General features: G+C 50.9%; 1 protein-coding gene across 2 annotated transcripts in view; it reads right to left on the bottom strand.

The window, feature by feature from the left end:
• LOC144481747 (polyunsaturated fatty acid lipoxygenase ALOX15B-like) overlaps positions 1 to 19,060 on the bottom strand; it is a 132,132-nt gene that overhangs the window by 31,155 nt on the left and 81,917 nt on the right. For both annotated transcript variants that reach the window (XM_078200895.1, XM_078200894.1), the window contains exons 6-7: positions 7,514 to 7,686; positions 673 to 816 (exon numbers count right to left, since the gene is read on the bottom strand). In XM_078200895.1, the coding sequence (XP_078057021.1) occupies positions 673 to 816; positions 7,514 to 7,686 (317 nt within the window). The remainder of the gene's footprint in view (positions 1 to 672; positions 817 to 7,513; positions 7,687 to 19,060) is intronic.

Raw genomic sequence — 19,060 nt, 5'->3', positions numbered from 1 at the left:
CGACACCAACAGCTCTCTGCCAGCTTCCACTATCTCTTAAGAGACTTCTCCATCTATCTAACGAAGGGCACCAGATCAGAAAGAGCTTACAGACAGCGGAATGGATAGAAGAACTCCAAAGGTTTTCCAAACCTGGTTGTATATTTTTTGAGACTGACTAAATTATGTTATTTCTTGTTTGTTAATGAATGAACCTTGTATTTATTTGAACAGTGGAATCTTTCTTTAATCGATACGTTACTTGTTTGGTTAAAGTTCCCAGTTGGTTAAATAAATAACTTGTTCATTGTTCACTTGAAGCGAGTTGTGGGGTATTTCTGTTAATGAACCTCCAAACACTAATGAAGAACAGTTCACACCTTCCTAACACTTTTAACAAATTAGGCGGCAAAGTATTCTTCTTTGGTGGATTCAGCGAGGAATCTACTTCTGCATCAGAGCAAGAGAAAGGCAGAAAGGAATGAAGGAGAGAATTGATAAAAAGGGAGAGAAATAGATTCACAAAGAAGCAGGAAAAATCTGAATAACAGTGGCACCCAGGATGGTAAAAGTTCCAGTTAGTTGTGACAAATATATAAAGGTATTTGTAAAGATTAATAACAAACAGAGAAATCTCCCGCAAATATACACAGAATCAAAAGAGGCACAGATAGATAGGAGAGGAAACCATACCTGGATTGCAATGGGAATTAAATCATTCTCTGGATTCGAGTACAAAAGACACATCGGTGCTTCAAGATACTGCTGTTTTCCAAGGATTGAATTTGCTGGAATCCCATGTAGAATCTCGTAATCAACAATGTAAATGTTCCCCTTCTGCAGTGAGAATAGAACCAGTCATTTTGGGAAAACAAAACTTACAGTTTCATTTATCATGGGACGGCGCGGTGGCACAGTGAGCTAGCACTGCTGCCTCACAGCGCCAGGGACCCGGGTTCCATTCCAGCCTCGGGTCACTGTCTGTGCAGAGTCTGCACGTTCTCCCCGTGTCTGCGTGGGTTTCCTCCGGGTGCTCCGGTTTCCTCCCACAGTCTGAAAGACGTGCTGGTTAGGGTGCATTGGCCGTGCTAAATTCTCCCTCAGTGTTACCCGAACAGGCACCGGAGTGTGACGACTAGGGGATTTTCACAGTAACTTCATTGCAGTGTTAATGTAAGCCTTACTTGTGACACTGATAAATAAACTGTGATTTTGGCAGGAAATAACACAGACATTTACAGTGTTCCTGACATCAGTGAGTCCAATCAACCGCTCAATTCCTATCAAACATATCGGGTAATTTAACCTCTGTGACCTCTCTGTGCACTCACTGGTAAAACTGTGGAAAGCAGGTTGCAAGTGGGATTCACTGGGGCTCTTTCTGGGGTAGATGGGACCTCTACAAACAGGATGGTCTACACCTGAACCAGAGGGGTACCAATATCCTAGGGGGGAAATTTGCTAATGCTCTTCGGGAGGGTTTAAACTAATTCAGCAGGGGGGTGGGAACCTGAATTGTAGCTCCAGTGTCCAGGAGGTTGAGAGTAGTGAGGTAATGGATGAGGTTTCAGGGTCGCAGGAGTGTACTGGCAGGCAGGAAGGTGGTTTGAAGTGTGTATACTTCAATGCCAGGAGCATCCGGAATAAGGTGGGTGAACTTGCAGCATGGGTTGGTACCTGGGATTTCGATGTTGTGGCCATTTCGGAGACATGGATAGAGCAGGGACAGGAATGCTTGTTGCAGGTTCCAGGGTTTAGATGTTTCAGGAAGTGCAGGGAAGGTGGTAAAAGAGGTGGAGGTGTGGCATTGTTAGTCAAGGACAGTATTACGGTGGCAGAAAGGACATTTGATGAGGACTCGTCTACTGAGGTAGTTTGGGCTGAGGTTAGAAACAGGAAAGGAGAGGTCACCCTGTTGGGAGTTTTTTATAGACCTCCGAAAAGTTCCAGAGATGTAGAGGAAAGGATTGCAAAGATGATTCTGGATAGGAGCGAAAGTTAATGGTATTTGCTACCAAATAAACCTGTTGGACTTTAACCTGGTGTTGTTAAAACTCTTACTAGGAGCGAAAGTAACAGGGTAGTTGTTATGGGGGACTTTAACATTGCAAATATTGACAGGAAAAGCTATAGTTCGAGTACTTTAGAGGCGTCAGTTTTTGTCCAATGTGTGCAGGAAGGCTTCCTGACACAGTATGTAGATAGACCAACAAGAGGCGAGGCCACATTGGATTTGATACTGGGTAATGAACCAGGCCAGGTGTTAGATTTGGAGGTAGGTGAGCACTTTGGTGACAGTGACCACAATTCGATTACGTTTACTTTAGCGATGGAAAAGGATAGGTATATACCAAAGGGCAAGAGTTATAGCTGGGGGAAAGGAAATTATGATGCGATTAGGCGAGATTTAGCTGGCATAGGTTGGGGAAGGAAACTGCAGGGGATGGGCACAATTGTAATGTGGAACTTGATCAAGGAACAGCTACTACACGTCCTTGATAAATATGTACCTGTCAGGCAGGGAGGAAGCAGCCGTGTGAGGCAACCGTGGTTTACTAAGGAGGTTGAATCTCTTGTGAAGAGGAAGAAGGAGACTTATGTTAAGATGAGACGTGAAGGCTCAGTTAGGGCGCTTGAGAGTTACAAGTTAGCCAGGAAGGACCTAAAGAAAGAGTTAAGAAGAGCCAGGAGGGGACATGAGAAGTCTTTGGCAGGTAGGATCAAGGAAAACCCTAAAGCTTTCTATAGGTATGTCAGGAGTAAAAGAATGACTCGGGTAAGACAGGAGTGGGAAGTTGTGCGTGGAGTCTGAAGAGATGGGAGAGGCACTAAATGAATATTTTTCATCGGTATTCACACTGGAGAGGGACAGTGTTGTCGAGGGGAGTACTGAGATGCAGGCTGTTGGACTGGACGGGATTGAGGTTAATAAGGAGGAGGTGTTAGCAATTCTGGAAAGGGTAAAAATAGATAAGTCCCCAGGGCCGGATGGGATTTATCCGAGGATTCTCTGGGAGGCTAGAGAGGAGATTGCAGAGCCTTTGGCTTTGATCTTTGTGTCATCATTGTCTACAGGAACAGTGTCAGAAGACTGGAGGATAGCAAATGTTGTCCCCTTGTTCAAGAAGGGGAGTAGGGACAATCCTGGTAATTATAGACCGGTGAGCCTTACTTCTGTTGTGGGCAAAGTATTGGAAAGGATTATAAGAGATAGGATTTATAATCACCTAGAAAGGAATAATTTGATTAGGGATAGTCAGCACGGTTTTGTGAAGGGTAGGTCGTGCCTCACAAACCTTATTGAGTTCTTTGAGAAGGTGACCAAAGAGGTGGATGAGGGTAAAGCGGTTGATGTGGTGTATATGGATTTCAGCAAAGCGTTTGATAAGATTCCCCATGGTAAGCTATTGCAGAAAATACGGACACATGGGATTGAGGGTGATTTAGTGGTTTGGATCAGGAATTGGCTAGCTGTAAGAAAACAGTGGGTGGTGGTTGATGGGAAATATTCATCCTGGAGTTCAGTTACTAGTGGTGTACCGCAAGGGTCCGTTTTGAGAGGTGGCAAATGGAGTTTAATGCGGAAAAGTGTGAGGTGATTCACTTTGGAAGGAGTAACAGGAATACAGAGTACTGGGCTAATGGTAAGATACTTGGTAGTGTGGATGAACAGAGGGATCTGGGTGCCCATGTGCATAGATCCCTGAAAGTTGGCACCCAGGTTGATAGGGTTGTTAAGAAGGCATACGGTGTGTTAGCTTTTATTGGTAGAGGGATTGAGTTTCGGAGCCAGGAGGTCATGCTGCAACTGTACAAAACTCTGGTGCGTCCGCACTTGGAGTATTGCGTACAGTTCTAGTCGCCACATTATAGGAAAGATGTGGAAGTGTTGGAAAGGGTGCAGAGGAGATTTACCAGGATGTTGCCTGGTATGGTGGGAAGATCGTATGAGGAAAGGCTGAGGGGCTTGAGGTTGTTTTCGTTAGAGAGAAGAAGGTTAAGAGGTGACTTAATAGAGGCATACAAGATGATCAGAGGATTAGATAGGGTGGATAGTGAGAGCCTTTTTCCTCGGATGGTGATGGCTAGCACGAGGGGGACATAGCTTTAAATTGAGGGGTGAGAGATATAGGACAGGTGTTAGAGGTAGGTTCTTTACTCAGAGAGTAGTAAGGGCGTGGAATGCCCTGCCTGCAGCAGTGGTGGACTCGTCAACATTAAGAGCATTCAAATGGTTATTGGATAAACATATGGATGATATTGGAATAGTGTAGATTAGAGGGGCTTTAGATTGGTTCCACTGGTCGGCGCAACATCGAGGGCCGAAGGGCCTGTACTGCGCTGTAATGTTCTATGTTCTATCACTGGGTTTGAGGGGGTGGGGGGGATTGAGAGTCAGGGGTTTAAGATTGGGGGATGGTCAGGTTGGGTTGGTGGGGTCGGACTGACGGGGGGGGGGTGGGGGGTTGTTGTCTTGGGTCGAGTTGGGGGCGAATCGGTTCCAGAGAGGGGGTGGGGGGGTGGTGAGTCATGGGACTTGGGGGGGGAGTCGATGCAGGAGTGGTTGGGGAGGGTCCGGTTGCAATGGGGAGGAGGGGGGGGGTGCCCCGGGGGATGGGGGGTTGCCCCGGGGACGGGGGTGTCAGGTTCCGTGACTTAGTGAGGGGGGGCGGTGGGGGGGGAGACCTGACAGCTGGAGTGTGAGGGGTTGGGGGAATCCCAGAGGTGAGGAGGTTGGGGGAGGGGGTTGATTAGTTGGGATGGGGGAAGTCCAGAGTATTGGGGTGGGGGGGGGGGGCGCGGGAGGCTGTCCCGTGTGGGGGTTAGTCTGTTCATAGAATCCCTACAGTGCAGAAGGAGGCCATTCGGCCCATCGAGTCTGCACCGACCACAATCCCACCCAGGCCCTACTCCCACATATTTTACCCGCTAATCCCTCTAACCTACGCATCCCAGGACTCTAAGGGGCAATTTTTTTAACCTGGCCAATCAACCTAACCTGCACATCTTTGGACTGTGGGAGGAAACCGGAGCACCCGGAGGAAACCCACGCAGACACGAGGAGAATGTGCAAACTCCACACAGACAGTGACCCGAGCCGGGAATCGAACCCGGGACCCTGGAGCTGTGAAGCAGTCTGGGTCCCGGGTTCGATTCCCGGGACCCAGACGGTCTGTGAAGCAGTCTGGGTGTGTTTAAAATAATTACTCCGAAGTTAAACATTGCTTCCCCCTCAGAGTAACTAATCGGTGTGAACCTGACAACCGTCCGGAGTTTGTGCGTTGCATTGCTTTGATCAGGAATTCCCAGCCCAGCGCACTTGTCCAAGCGGAGTTCGCACTTTTGGTCAATTAGCGAGTGAAGCCTTACCTCGGAACTTCCCAGAGGAATTCCTCACTGGGGTATACCCCCAAATCCGACACTGGGGAGCCAGGAGGTCCTGGGCTTCTTCCCCAACGCAGCAGCAATTGTCCATGCTGCAGGAACAAAGCTTCTCTCCAGCTAAATATTCGAAAGACTGAATCCATTGTCTTTACTCTCTGTCACAAACCCATCGATACACTCTCTTACCCTGGCCATTCCCTCACACCCTGGCCATTCCCTCACACTCTGGCTGCCTTCAAAATACCTCCTTTTACAAACACACATCCTTGTTCATAGAAATCATAAGAAACCATAGAAACCCTACAGTGCAGAAGGAGGCCATTCGGCCCATCGAGTCTGCACCGACCACAATCCCACCCAGGCCCTACCCCCACATATTTTACCCACTAATCCCTCTAACCTACGGATCCCAGGACTCTAAGGGGCAATTTTTAACCTGGCCAATCAACCTAACCCGCACATCTTTGGACTGTGGGAGGAAACCGGAGCACCCGGAGGAAACCCACGCAGACACGAGGAGAATGTGCAAACTCCACACAGACAGTGACCCGAGCCGGGAATCGAACCCGGGACCCTGGAGCTGTGAAGCAGCAGTGCTAACCACTGTGCTACCGTGCCGCCCCAAAGCTGTTCTCAAAGCTCTCCGAATGGAAACACGTGAGTGCTCTGTCTGCCTCCCAGCATGCATCTCTAGATGCTGGAGCTTGGTTATGTCCAAGTCATAGAATCCCTACAGTGCAGAAGGAGGCCATTCGGCCCATCGAGCCTGCACCGACCACAATCCCACCCAGGCCCTACCCCCGTAACCCCACATATTTACCCTCCTTATCCCCTGACACCAAGGGGCAATTTACCACGGCCAATCAACCTAATTTGTACATCTTTCAGACTGTGGGAGGAAACTGGAGCACCCGGAGGAAACCCACGCAGACACGGGGAGAACGTGCAGAATCCGCACAGACAGTGACCCAAGGCCGGGAATAGAACCCGGGTCCCTGGCGCTGTGAGGCAGCTGTGCTAACCCGCTGTGCCACCAAGTCATTGCCCCTCCGTGTAACTTCCTCCAGCCCCACCACCCTCCAAACTGTCTGTTTCCCCAATTCGAGCCTCTCCCACATCCCCCGATTCCCATTGGTCCACCATTGGCGGCCATGCCTTCAGCTGCTTGGGGCGGTGGGGGGGGGTAAACTATTATTATTGCCCCTACAGACTGAGGGTGCAGAAAGAATCACGGGCTAGGCTTGTCTACCCGAACACGGGCAGCTCTGTGTTAAGGGGGGCATTGTTTCCAATCCGGTCTAAGAACTGCCCAATAGGTCCCATACTGGGAGGGGCTTAGTGCCCAGGGGTCATAGAATCATAGAATCATAGAAACCCTACAGTGCAGAAGGAGGCCATTCGGCCCATCGAGTCTGCACTGACCACAATCCCACCCAGGCCCTACCCGCTAATCCCTTTTTTTTTTACCCGCTAATTTACCCACTAATCCCTCTAACCTACGCATCCCAGGACTCTAAGGGGCAATTTTAACCTGGCCAATCAACCTAACCCGCACATCTTTGGACTGTGGGAGGAAACCGGAGCACCCAGAGGAAACCCACGCAGACACGAGGAGAATGTGCAAACTCCACACAGACTCATACTCTTAAAGGGGCAGTCCACACAATATATAGGCACCTGGATCACACAAAACTCTGCAATTCCTTCCCTAAACCTCTCTGCCCCTTGTTAAGACAGTAAGCTACCTCTTTGTGTCCCAGCGCCTCTTTACGTGGCTCAGAATCAGATATGGTTTTGATTCCTGTGAGGAGGTTTTTACAGTCAAGGTTCTGATACAACGAACATGTTGTTATTGTTTACCCACACAATGGGCAGGATTTTTTCCTGCCACGCTCGTCCCGAGCCCGAAAAATCCCACCCGAGGTCAACGGGCTTTTCCACGGTCGGCCCCTTGCCCACTCCGATTCCCGTGGTGGGCGGGGACAGTAAAATTCCAGCCTGTAAACTATCGGAGTTGTGCAGTGGTTGGTGACGAGCTGAAGGTTTGCCGATCTGGGGGGGACATCACTGAGACCTTTTGGAGCCGGATTCCTTTGACAATGTGGGAGAGGAGGTTTCTCTGTCACAGTGAGGTTCTCATCGCACTCACCTGCAGTTCCTCTTGGAGACTGGTACCTGGCCCGAGAGAGGAGGAGACCATCTCATCCGTAACGGGGAACTTTGATGGGATGTGTGTGCATTGTTTGATCAGTTGAGGATTGGATCCATTCATGTACTGATAACCAAAGAAGGTGTCTTCTTTCCAATGTTTTACAACATATGCTGTACAAGACACATGAGAGAGACATTGTTCACCTTGGCGATGCATTGCCCCCCCCCCCCCCCCCACCCCATGCGCTCCATCAAGCCGCCAACTGTTTGGAGACCACCACCACCCCAGATACATCAGCAACCCACAATGGCGGCTAGTTCAGGGTTTGCCAGCGAACGTCCAACCTGCTCCGATACTTGCTGAGCTGCGAACAGAACCGGCCGTCCCACAGCATTTAAACCCCCACTCCTTGCAGGGAATCAGCCTCGTAAACCTCCGCTGCACTCTCTCTGTGGCAAGAATATCTTTCAGTAGGAAGACAACCAAAACTACAGCCAAATACTCCCAGGTGTGGTCTCACCATAGATTCATAGAATCCCTACAGTGCAGGAGGAGGCCATTCAGCCCATCGAGTCTGTACCGACCACAATCCCACCCAGACCCTATTCCCATAACCCCACACATTTACCCTGCTAATCCCCCTGACACTAAGGGGGCAATTTAGCATGGCCAATCCACCTAACCCGCACATCTTTGGAGTGTGGGAGGAAACCGGAGCACCCGGAGGAAACCCACGCAGACACGGGGAGAACGTGCAGACTCCACACAGACAGTGACCCGAGGCCAGAATCGAACCCAGGTTCCTGGGCGCTGTGAGGCAGCAATGCTAACCACCGTGCTACCGTGCCGCTCCCACTAACGCTCTGTATGACTACAGTAAGACATCCCTACTTCTGAATTCCAATCCTCTTGCAATGAAGGCCAAGGCACTACTTGCCTTCCTAACTACTTCTGCACCTGCCTTTCCACTTTCACGACTGGTGTACAAGGACACCCAGGTCCTTTATATATCTTCACCTCCCAATATATCACCATTTAAATAATACTCTCCCTGTCTGTTTCTCACACTGAAGTGTATAACGTCACATTTAGCCACACTGTACTGGATACACCATGTGTTTTCCCACTCATTCAACTTGTCTAAATCACCTTGAAGCCCCCTTACATCCTCCTCACAACTCACAATTCCACCCAGTTTTGTGTCATCAACAATCTTGGAAATGTTACATTTGGTTCCTTCATCCAGATCATTTATATATATCCTGAACAGCTGGGGTCCCAAGCGGTGCCCCACGAAGAACAAAGAAAATTACAGCACAGGAACAGGCCCTTCGGCCCTCCAAGCCTGCACCGACCATGCTGCCCCGACTGAACTAAAACCCCCTACCCTTCCGGGGACCACATTCCTCTATCCCATTCTATTCATGTACTTGTCAAGACGCTCCTTAAAAGTCACTACCGTATCCGCTTCCACTCCCTCCCTCGGCAACGTGTTCCAGGCACCCACCACCCTCTGTGTAAAAGATCTGCCTCGTACATCTCCTTTAAACCTTGCCCCTCGCACCTTAAACCTGTGCCCCCCTAGTAATTGACTCTTCCACCCTGGGGAAAAGCTTCTGACTATCCACTCTGTCCATGTCTCCCATAATCTTGTAGACTTCTATCAGGTCACCCCCTCAACCTCCGTCATTCCAGTGAGAACAAACCAAGTTTCTCCAACCTCTCCTCATAGCTAATACCCTCCATTCCAGGCAACATCCTGGTAAATCTTTTCTGTACCCTCTCCAAAGCCTCCACATCCTTCTGGTAGTGTGGCAAAGTCACTAGTCACTGCCTGCCACTTGGAAAAAAGGCCCATTTATTCCCACTCTGTTTTCTGTCAGTCAACTAATTCTCAATCCATGCCGATACATTACCCCTTATCCCACGTGCGTTAATTTTGCCCACCTACCTCTTATGAAGGCCTCTGAAAGTCCAAATACACCACATCCACTGGGTCTCCCTTATCTATTCTACGAGTTACATCCTCAAAAGACTCCAGTAGATTTGTTCAGCATGATTTGCCTTTCATGAACCCATGCTGGCTTTGTCCAATATAGTTAGTGCTTTCCAAATGCTCCGTTATCATGCCATTTATAACAGACTTTCCCCACGACTGATACCAGTCTCAAACTGCTTTGCATTTCTCCCTTTTCTCTCTCCCTCCCTTTTTAAATAGTGGGGGTACATTTCCCACCCTCCAATCCGTAGGAACTGCTCCAGAGTCCATAGAGTTTTGGAAGATGACCACCACTGCATCCAGTATTCCCAGGGCCACTTCCTTAAATACTCTGGGATGGAGATTATCAGACGCTGGGGATTTGTCAGCCTTTAAACCCCATTCATTCCCCCAGCACCATTTTCTCACTAATGCTGATTTCCTTCAATTCCGACCTCTCACTGGACCCTTGGTTCCCTAACATTTCTGGGGGGTTATTTGTACTTTCTTTTGTGAAGACAGAACCAAAGTTTGTGTTCAATTCTTCTGCCATCTCCTTATTCCCCATTATAATTTCCCCTGCTTCTGACAGTAAGGGACCTATATTTGTCTTTACCAATCTTTTCCTTTTCATATATTTATGGGATTCTAAAATGCTCCCAATCCTCAGGCTTGCTGCTTTTTCTGGCAATTTTATATGACTCCACTTTGAAATTAATATTATCCCAAATATCCTTTATAAACCATGCAAGACTGTGATGGCACAGAATCAATGCACTGAATGGCCTCCCCCTTATGCTGAACTATTCTATAATTATATAATTCTATTTAGCACTGGTGAGATTAAGGCTACTCTCCTCTGGGAAAGTACCCCTTCCAAACATTCACTGCCTCCACCAACGCACAGTATCTCTGTAACCACCTCCAGCCCCGACACGCCCTCCCTATCTCTGTAACCACCTCCAGCCCCCTACACCCCTCCCTATCTCTGTAACCACCTCCAGCCCCCTACACCCCCTCCCTATCTCTGTAACCTCCTCCAGCCCCCTACACCCCTCCCTATCTCTGTAACCACCTCCAGCCCCGACACGCCCTCCCTATCTCTGTAACCTCCTCCAGCCCCCTACACCCCCTCCCTATCTCTGTAACCACCTCCAGACCCTACACCCCTCCCTATCTCTGTAACCACCTCCAGCCCCGACACGCCCTCCCTATCTCTGTAACCACCTCCAGCCCCGACACGCCCTCCCTATCTCTGTAACCTCCTCCAGCCCCCTACACACCTCCCTATCTCTGTAACCACCTCCAGCCCCGACACGCCCTCCCTATCTCTGTAACCACCTCCAGCCCCCTACACCCCTCCCTATCTCTGTAACCTCCTCCAGCCCCCTACACCCCCTCACTATCTCTGTAACCACCTCCAGCCCCCACACCCCTCCCTATCTCTGTAACCTCCTCCAGCCCCCTACACCCCTCCCTATCTCTGTAACCAACTCCAGCCCCTACACCCCTCCCTATCTCTGTAACCTCCTCCAGCCCCCTACACCCCCTCCCTATCTCTGTAACCTCCTCCAGCCCCCTACACCCCTCCCTATCTCTGTAACCACCTCCAGCCCCCTACACCCCTCCCTATCTCTGTAACCTCCTCCAGCCACTGCACCCCCTCCCTATCTCTGTAACCTCCTCCAGCCCCCGACACCCCCTCCCTATCTCTGTAACCACCTCCAGACCCTACACCCCTCCCTATCTCTGTAACCACCTCCAGCCCCTACACCCCTCCCGATCTCTTGTAACCTCCTCCAGCCCCCTACACCACCTGCCTATCTCTGTAACCACCTCCAGATCCTACACCCCTCCCTATCTCTGTAACCACCTCCAGCCCCCTACACCCCCTCCCTATCTCTGTAACCTCCTCCAGCCCCTACACCCCCTCCCTATCTCTGTAACCTCCTCCAGCCCCCTACACCCCCTCCCTATCTCTGTAACCTCCTCCAGCCCGCTACACCCCTCCCTATCTCTGTAACCACCTCCAGACCCTACACCCCTCCCTATCTCTGTAACCACCTCCAGAACCCTACACCCCTCCCTATCTCTGTAACCTCCTCCAGCCCCTACACCCCCCCATATCTCTGTAACCACCTCCAGCCCCCTACACCCCTCCCTATCTCTGTAACCACCTCCAGCCCCCTACACCCCTCCCTATCTCTGTAACCTCCTCCAGCCACTACACCCCCTCCCTATCTCTGTAACCTCCTCCAGCCCCCTACACCCCTCCCTATCTCTGTAACCTCCTCCAGCCCCTACACCCCCTCCCTATCTCTGTAACCTCCTCCAGCCCCCTACACCCCTCCCTATCTCTGTAACCTCCTCCAGCCACTGCACCCTCTCCCTATCTCTGTAACCTCCTCCAGGCCCTACACCCCCTCCCTATCTCAGTAACCTCCTCCAGCCCCCTACACCCCCTCCCTATCTCTGTAACCTCCTCCAGCCCCCTACACCCCTCCCTATCTCTGTAACCACCTCCAGCCACTGCACCCCCTCCCTATCTCTGTAACCTCCTCCAGGCCCTACACCACCTCCCTATCTCTGTAACCTCCTCCAGGCCCTACACCCCCTCCCTATCTCTGTAACCTCCTCCAGCCCCCTACACCCCTCCCTATCTCTGTAACCTCCTCCAGCCCCCTACACCCCTCCCTATCTCTGTAACCTCCTCCAGCCCCCTACACCCCCTCCCTATCTCTGTAACCTCCTCCAGCCCCCTACACCCCTCCCTATCTCTGTAACCTCCTCCAGCCACTGCACCCCCTCCCTATCTCTGTAACCTCCTCCAGCCCCCACACGCCCTCTCTATCTCTGTAACTCCCTGGAGGTTCCCTTCCAAGGCACTCGCCATCCTGACTGGGAAATATATCGGCTGTTCCTTCACTGTCACTGGGTCAAAATCCTGGAACTCCCTCCCTAACAGCACTGTGGGTGTACCTACACCAGACGGGACAGCAGCGGGTTCAAGATGGCAGCAGCTCACCCACTACCTTCTCCAGGGGCAGTAGATGCTGGTCTAGCCAGAGATGCCCACATCCCGTAAATATATTTTAAAAATAAGCTTAAGCCAATATCCTCCCAAATCAAAGCTCTGGCTGCTGCCGTTGTAACAAGGCAGATGTTTGCAAACTGCACCGGTTTTTCGGGAGGTTACTTTGACAGCTGACAGGAACAAGAGACAATTTGCACTCATAGAATCATAGAAACCCTACAGTGCAGAAGGAGGCCATTCGGCCCATCGAGTCTGCACCGACCACAATCCCACCCAGGCCCTACCCCACATATTTACCCGCTAATCCCTCTAACCTACGCATCCCAGGACTCTAAGGGGCAATTTTTAACTTGGCCAATCAACCTAACCCGCACATCTTTGGACTGTGGGAGGAAACCGGAGCACCCGGAGGAAACCCACGCAAACACGAGGAGAATGTGCAAACTCCACACAGACAGCGACCCGAGCCGGGAATCGAACCCGGGTCCCTGGAGCTGTGAAGCAGCAGTGCTAACCACTGTGCCACCGTGACGCCCACTCATGCAAAGGTTGTAACTGGATTCCAGGAGGTTTGTGAGAAAGGGTGGGGCAGACCTAAGCAAACAGGTCTGAAAGATCTGGAAGACACAATACCTCAAAAAACATTCTGCTTATATTCTGCCAAACTGTCAGTTATCATGTTGACAGAAGGTTCCAGAAGGTGTCTCACGCCCAGCTTCCCACGAGCGTTCAGGATGAGTGAAAACTCACTAACATCTGCCCACAGTCCAAAGATGTGCGGGTTAGGTAGATTGGCCAGGTTAAAAATTGCCCCTTAGAGTCCTGGGATGCGTAGGTTAGAGGGATTCGCGGGAAAATATGTGGGGGTAGGGCCTGGGTGGGATTGTGGTCGGTGCAGACTTGATGGGCCGAATGGCCTCCTTCTGCACTGTAGGGTTTCTATGATTTCTTCTATGATTAAATTGGCCCTTAGTGTCCAAGGATGCGTAGGTTAGGTGGATTGGCCATGGGAAATGTGTGGGGTTACGGGAATGAGGGTGAGGGAGAGGGCCTGTAGAAGCTACTCTGCCGGAGAGTCAGTGCAGACCTGATGGGCCAAATGGTCTCTTCTGCATTTTAGGGATTCTGTGATTCAATGAAATGAACAAGAATCAAGAACAGAGAGCGGGGGAGGGGATTTTTCTCCCATGTTGCAGCCAAGCTGATTGGTGGTTTGCCAGGATGTGGGATTGGCTCGCCTGGACTCTCCGGCCCGTTCCGGGTTTATTGAACAACTTGGAGAGACCATTTACATCGCACCGTTCCAAAGCTTCCCGTCTGAAACCAGAGCTCATCCAGGGAGCAGATTCAACAGGAACTTTCAAAAGAGTAACTGGATAAATACTTGGGGAGGAAACGGGGCAGGGAGAGGGGGGAATCTTTCACAGGGGTAGCACTGGAAGAATGGGGCTGTCTGTGTTCCATCAGGATAACACACGCCCAACACACAGAGAGACACACACACACACACGCACTCACACATACACAGACACGCACTCACACACACACACACACAGAGACGCACACACAGAGACGCACTCACTCACAGAGACGCACACACACACACGCACTCACACACACAGACACGCACTCCCTCCCTATCTCTGTAACCTCCTCCAGCCACTGCACCCCCTCCCTATCTCTGTAACCTCCTCCAGCCCCCTACACCCCTCCCTATCTCTGTAACCACCTCCAGCCACTGCACCCCCTCCCTATCTCTGTAACCTCCTCCAGGCCCTACACCACCTCCCTATCTCTGTAACCTCCTCCAGGCCCTACACCCCCTCCCTATCTCTGTAACCTCCTCCAGCCCCCTACACCCCTCCCTATCTCTGTAACCTCCTCCAGCCCCCTACACCCCTCCCTATCTCTGTAACCTCCTCCAGCCCCCTACACCCCCTCCCTATCTCTGTAACCTCCTCCAGCCCCCTACACCCCTCCCTATCTCTGTAACCTCCTCCAGCCACTGCACCCCCTCCCTATCTCTGTAACCTCCTCCAGCCCCCACACGCCCTCTCTATCTCTGTAACTCCCTGGAGGTTCCCTTCCAAGGCACTCGCCATCCTGACTGGGAAATATATCGGCTGTTCCTTCACTGTCACTGGGTCAAAATCCTGGAACTCCCTCCCTAACAGCACTGTGGGTGTACCTACACCAGACGGGACTGCAGCGGGTTCAAGATGGCAGCAGCTCACCCACTACCTTCTCCAGGGGCAGTAGATGCTGGTCTAGCCAGAGATGCCCACATCCCGTAAATATATTTTAAAAATAAGCTTAAGGGACTGACTACGGAATCTCTGTGGGTGGAGGTTAGGAATAGGAAGGGGTCGGTAACTTTGCTGGGTGTTTTCTATAGGCCGCCCAATAGTAACAGAGATGTTGAGGAGCAGATGGGGAAACAGATCCTGGAGAGATGTAGGAATAACAGAGTTGTCGTGATGGGAGATTTTAATTTCCCAAACATAGATTGGAATATCCCTAGGGCTAGGGGTTTGGATGGAGAGGAGTTTGTTAGGTGTGTCCAGGAGAGTTTCCTGACACAGTATGTGGATAAGCCTACTAGAGGAGAGGCTGTTCTTGATCTGGTGCTGGCTAATGAACCTGGACAGGTGGAGGATCTCTCGGTGGGTGAACATCTTGGGGATAGCGATCATAATTCTATCTCCTTCACGATAGCATTGGAAAGAGATAGGGTCAGGCAGGCTAGGAAAGTGTTTCTCTGGAGTAAAGGGAAATACAGTGTCATCAGGGAGGAAATTAGACGGGTAAATTGGAAGGAGGCATTCTTGGGGAAAAGTACCGAAGGAAAGTGGAGGATTTTCAAGGAATGTTTGTCTGGAGCTCTGCATGACAACGTTCCGATGAGACAGGGGGGTGTTGGTAGGGTACGGGAACCGTGGTGCACGAAGGTTGTGATGAACCTGGTAAATAAGAAAAGAGAGGCGTACAGAAGGTTCAGAGAGCTAGGAGGTGTTAAGGATTTAGAGGAGTATACGCGATGTAGGAAGGAGCTTAAGAAGGAAATTAGGAGAGCGAGAAGGGGTCATGAGAAGACCTTGGCGGGTAAGATTAAGGAGAATCCCAAGGCTTTCTACAAATATGTCAAGAGTAAAAGGATGAGATGTGAAGGCATAGGACCCTTAAAAGGTGAAGGGGGAAAAGTTTGTGCGGAACCGTTAGAAATGGCGGAGGTGCTTAATGAATACTTTACCTCGGTATTCACGGTGGAAAGGGATCTGGGTGGTTGTACTGCTGGATTGCGGAGGACAGAAAGGATCGAGCATGTGGACATAAAGAAAGAGGATGTGTTGGAACTATTGAATGGCATCAAGGTTGGTAAGTCGCCGGGACCGGATGGGATGTACCCCAGGTTACTGTGGGAGGCGAGGGAGGAGATTGCGGAGCCTTTGGCGATGATCTTTGCATCGTCGATGGAGACGGGAGAGGTTCCGGAGGATTGGAGGATTGCGGATGTGGTCCCTATATTCAAGAAAGGGAACAGGGACAGCCCGGGAAATTACCGACCGGTGAGTCTAACCTCAGTGGTTGGTAAGTTGATGGAGAGGATCCTGAGAGACAGGATTTATGATCATCTAGAGAAGTTTAGTATGATCAAAAGTAGTCAGCACGGCTTTGTCAGGGGCAGGTCGTGCCTTACGAGCCTGGTTGAGTTCTTTGAAAATGTGACCAAGCACATTGACGAAGGAAGAGCGGTGGATGTGGTCTATATGGACTTCAGCAAAGCGTTCGATAAGGTCCCCCATGCAAGACTTCTTGAGAAAGTGAGAGGGCATGGGATCCAAGGGGCTGTTGCCTTGTGGATCCAGAACTGGCTTGCCTGCAGAAGGCAGAGAGTGGCTGTGGAGGGGTCTTTCTCTGCATGGAGGTCAGTGACCAGTGGAGTGCCCCAGGGATCTGTTCTGGGACCCTTGCTGTTTGTCATTTTCATAAATGACCTGGATGAGGAAGTGGAGGGATGGGTTGGTAAGTTTGCTGACGACACCAAGGTAGGTGGTGTTGTGGATAGTTTGGAGGGATGTCAGAAGTTGCAGCGAGACATAGATAGAATGCAAGACTGGGCGGAGAAGTGGCAGATGGACTTCAACCCGGATAAGTGTGTAGTGATCCATTTTGGCAGATCCAATGGGATGGAGCAGCAGTATAAAATGAAGGGTACCATTCTTAGCAGTGTAGAGGATCAGAAGGACCTTGGGGTCCGGGTCCATAGGACTCTTAAATCGGCCTCGCAGGTGGAGGATGCGGTCAAGAAGGCGTATGGCGTACTAGCCTTCATTAATCGAGGGATTGAGTTTAGGAGTCGGGAGATAATGCTGCAGCTTTATAGGACCCTGGTTAGACCCCACTTGGAGTACTGCGCGCAGTTCTGGTCACCTCATTACAGGAAAGATGTTGAAGCCATTGAAAGGGTGCAGAGGAGATTTACAAGGATGTTGCCTGGATTGGGGGGCATGCCTTATGAGGATAGGTTGAGGGAGCTTGGTCTCTTCTCCCTGGAGAGACGAAGGATGAGAGGTGACCTGATAGAGGTTTACAAGATGTTGAGGGGTCTGGATAGGGTGGACTCTCAGAGGCTATTTCCAAGGGCTGAAATGGTTGCTACGAGAGGACACAGGTTTAAGGTGCTGGGGGGTAGGTACAGGGGGGATGTCAGGGGTAGGTTTTTCACTCAGAGGGTGGTGGGTGAGTGGAATCGGCTGACGTCGGTGGTGGTGGAGGCAAACTCGTTGGGGTCTTTTAAGAGACTTCTGGATGAGTACATGGGATTTAATGGGATTGAGGGCTATAGATAGGCCTAGAGGTGGGGATGTGATCGGCGCAACTTGTGGGCCGAAGGGCCTGTTTGTGCTGTGACTTTCTATGTTCTATGTTCTATGTTCTAATATCCTCCCAAATCAAAGCTCTGGCTGCTGCCGTTGTAACAAGGCAGATGTTTGCAAACTGCACCGGTTTTTCGGGAGGTTACTTTGACAGCTGACAGGAACAAGAGACAATTTGCACTCATAGAATCATAGAAACCCTACAGTGCAGAAGTAGGCCATTCGGCCCATCGAGTCTGCACCGACCACAATCCCACCCAGGCCCTACCCCACATATTTACCCGCTAATCCCTCTAACCTACGCATCCCAGGACTCTAAGGGGCAATTTTTAACTTGGCCAATCAACCTAACCCGCACATCTTTGGACTGTGGGAGGAAACCGGAGCACCCGGAGGAAACCCACGCAAACACGAGGAGAATGTGCAAACTCCACACAGACAGCGACCCGAGCCGGGAATCGAACCCGGGTCCCTGGAGCTGTGAAGCAGCAGTGCTAACCACTGTGCCACCGTGACGCCCACTCATGCAAAGGTTGTAACTGGATTCCAGGAGGTTTGTGAGAAAGGGTGGGGCAGACCTAAGCAAACAGGTCTGAAAGATCTGGAAGACACAATACCTCAAAAAACATTCTGCTTATATTCTGCCAAACTGTCAGTTATCATGTTGACAGAAGGTTCCAGAAGGTGTCTCACGCCCAGCTTCCCACGAGCGTTCAGGATGAGTGAAAACTCACTAACATCTGCCCACAGTCCAAAGATGTGCGGGTTAGGTAGATTGGCCAGGTTAAAAATTGCCCCTTAGAGTCCTGGGATGCGTAGGTTAGAGGGATTCGCGGGAAAATATGTGGGGGTAGGGCCTGGGTGGGATTGTGGTCGGTGCAGACTTGATGGGCCGAATGGCCTCCTTCTGCACTGTAGGGTTTCTATGATTTCTTCTCTGATTAAATTGGCCCTTAGTGTCCAAGGATGCGTAGGTTAGGTGGATTGGCCATGGGAAATGTGTGGGGTTACGGGAATGAGGGTGAGGGAGAGGGCCTGTAGAAGCTACTCTGCCGGAGAGTCAGTGCAGACCTGATGGGCCAAATGGTCTCTTCTGCATTTTAGGGATTCTGTGATTCAATGAAATGAACAAGAATCAAGAACAGAGAGCGGGGGAGGGGATTTTTCTCCCATGTTGCAGCCAAGCTGATTGGTGGTTTGCCAGGATGTGGGATTGGCTCGCCTGGACTCTCCGGCCCGTTCCGGGTTTATTGAACAACTTGGAGAGACCATTTACATCGCACCGTTCCAAAGCTTCCCGTCTGAAACCAGAGCTCATCCAGGGAGCAGATTCAACAGGAACTTTCAAAAGAGTAACTGGATAAACACTTGGGGAGGAAACGGGGCAGGGAGAGGGGGGAATCTTTCACAGGGGTAGCACTGGAAGAATGGGGCTGTCTGTGTTCCATCAGGATAACACACGCCCAACACACAGAGAGACACACACACACACACACGCACTCACACATACACAGACACGCACTCACACACACACACACAGAGACGCACACACAGAGACGCACTCACTCACAGAGACGCACACACACACACGCACTCACACACACAGACACGCACTCCCTCCCTATCTCTGTAACCTCCTCCAGCCACTGCACCCC

The sequence above is a fragment of the Mustelus asterias genome, chromosome 31 (genome assembly GCF_964213995.1).
Source record: "Mustelus asterias chromosome 31, sMusAst1.hap1.1, whole genome shotgun sequence".
NCBI lineage: Eukaryota > Metazoa > Chordata > Chondrichthyes > Carcharhiniformes > Triakidae > Mustelus > Mustelus asterias.
Note: the sequence above shows the minus strand (reverse complement) of the source record. Positions and strands in the feature narration are given on the sequence as shown.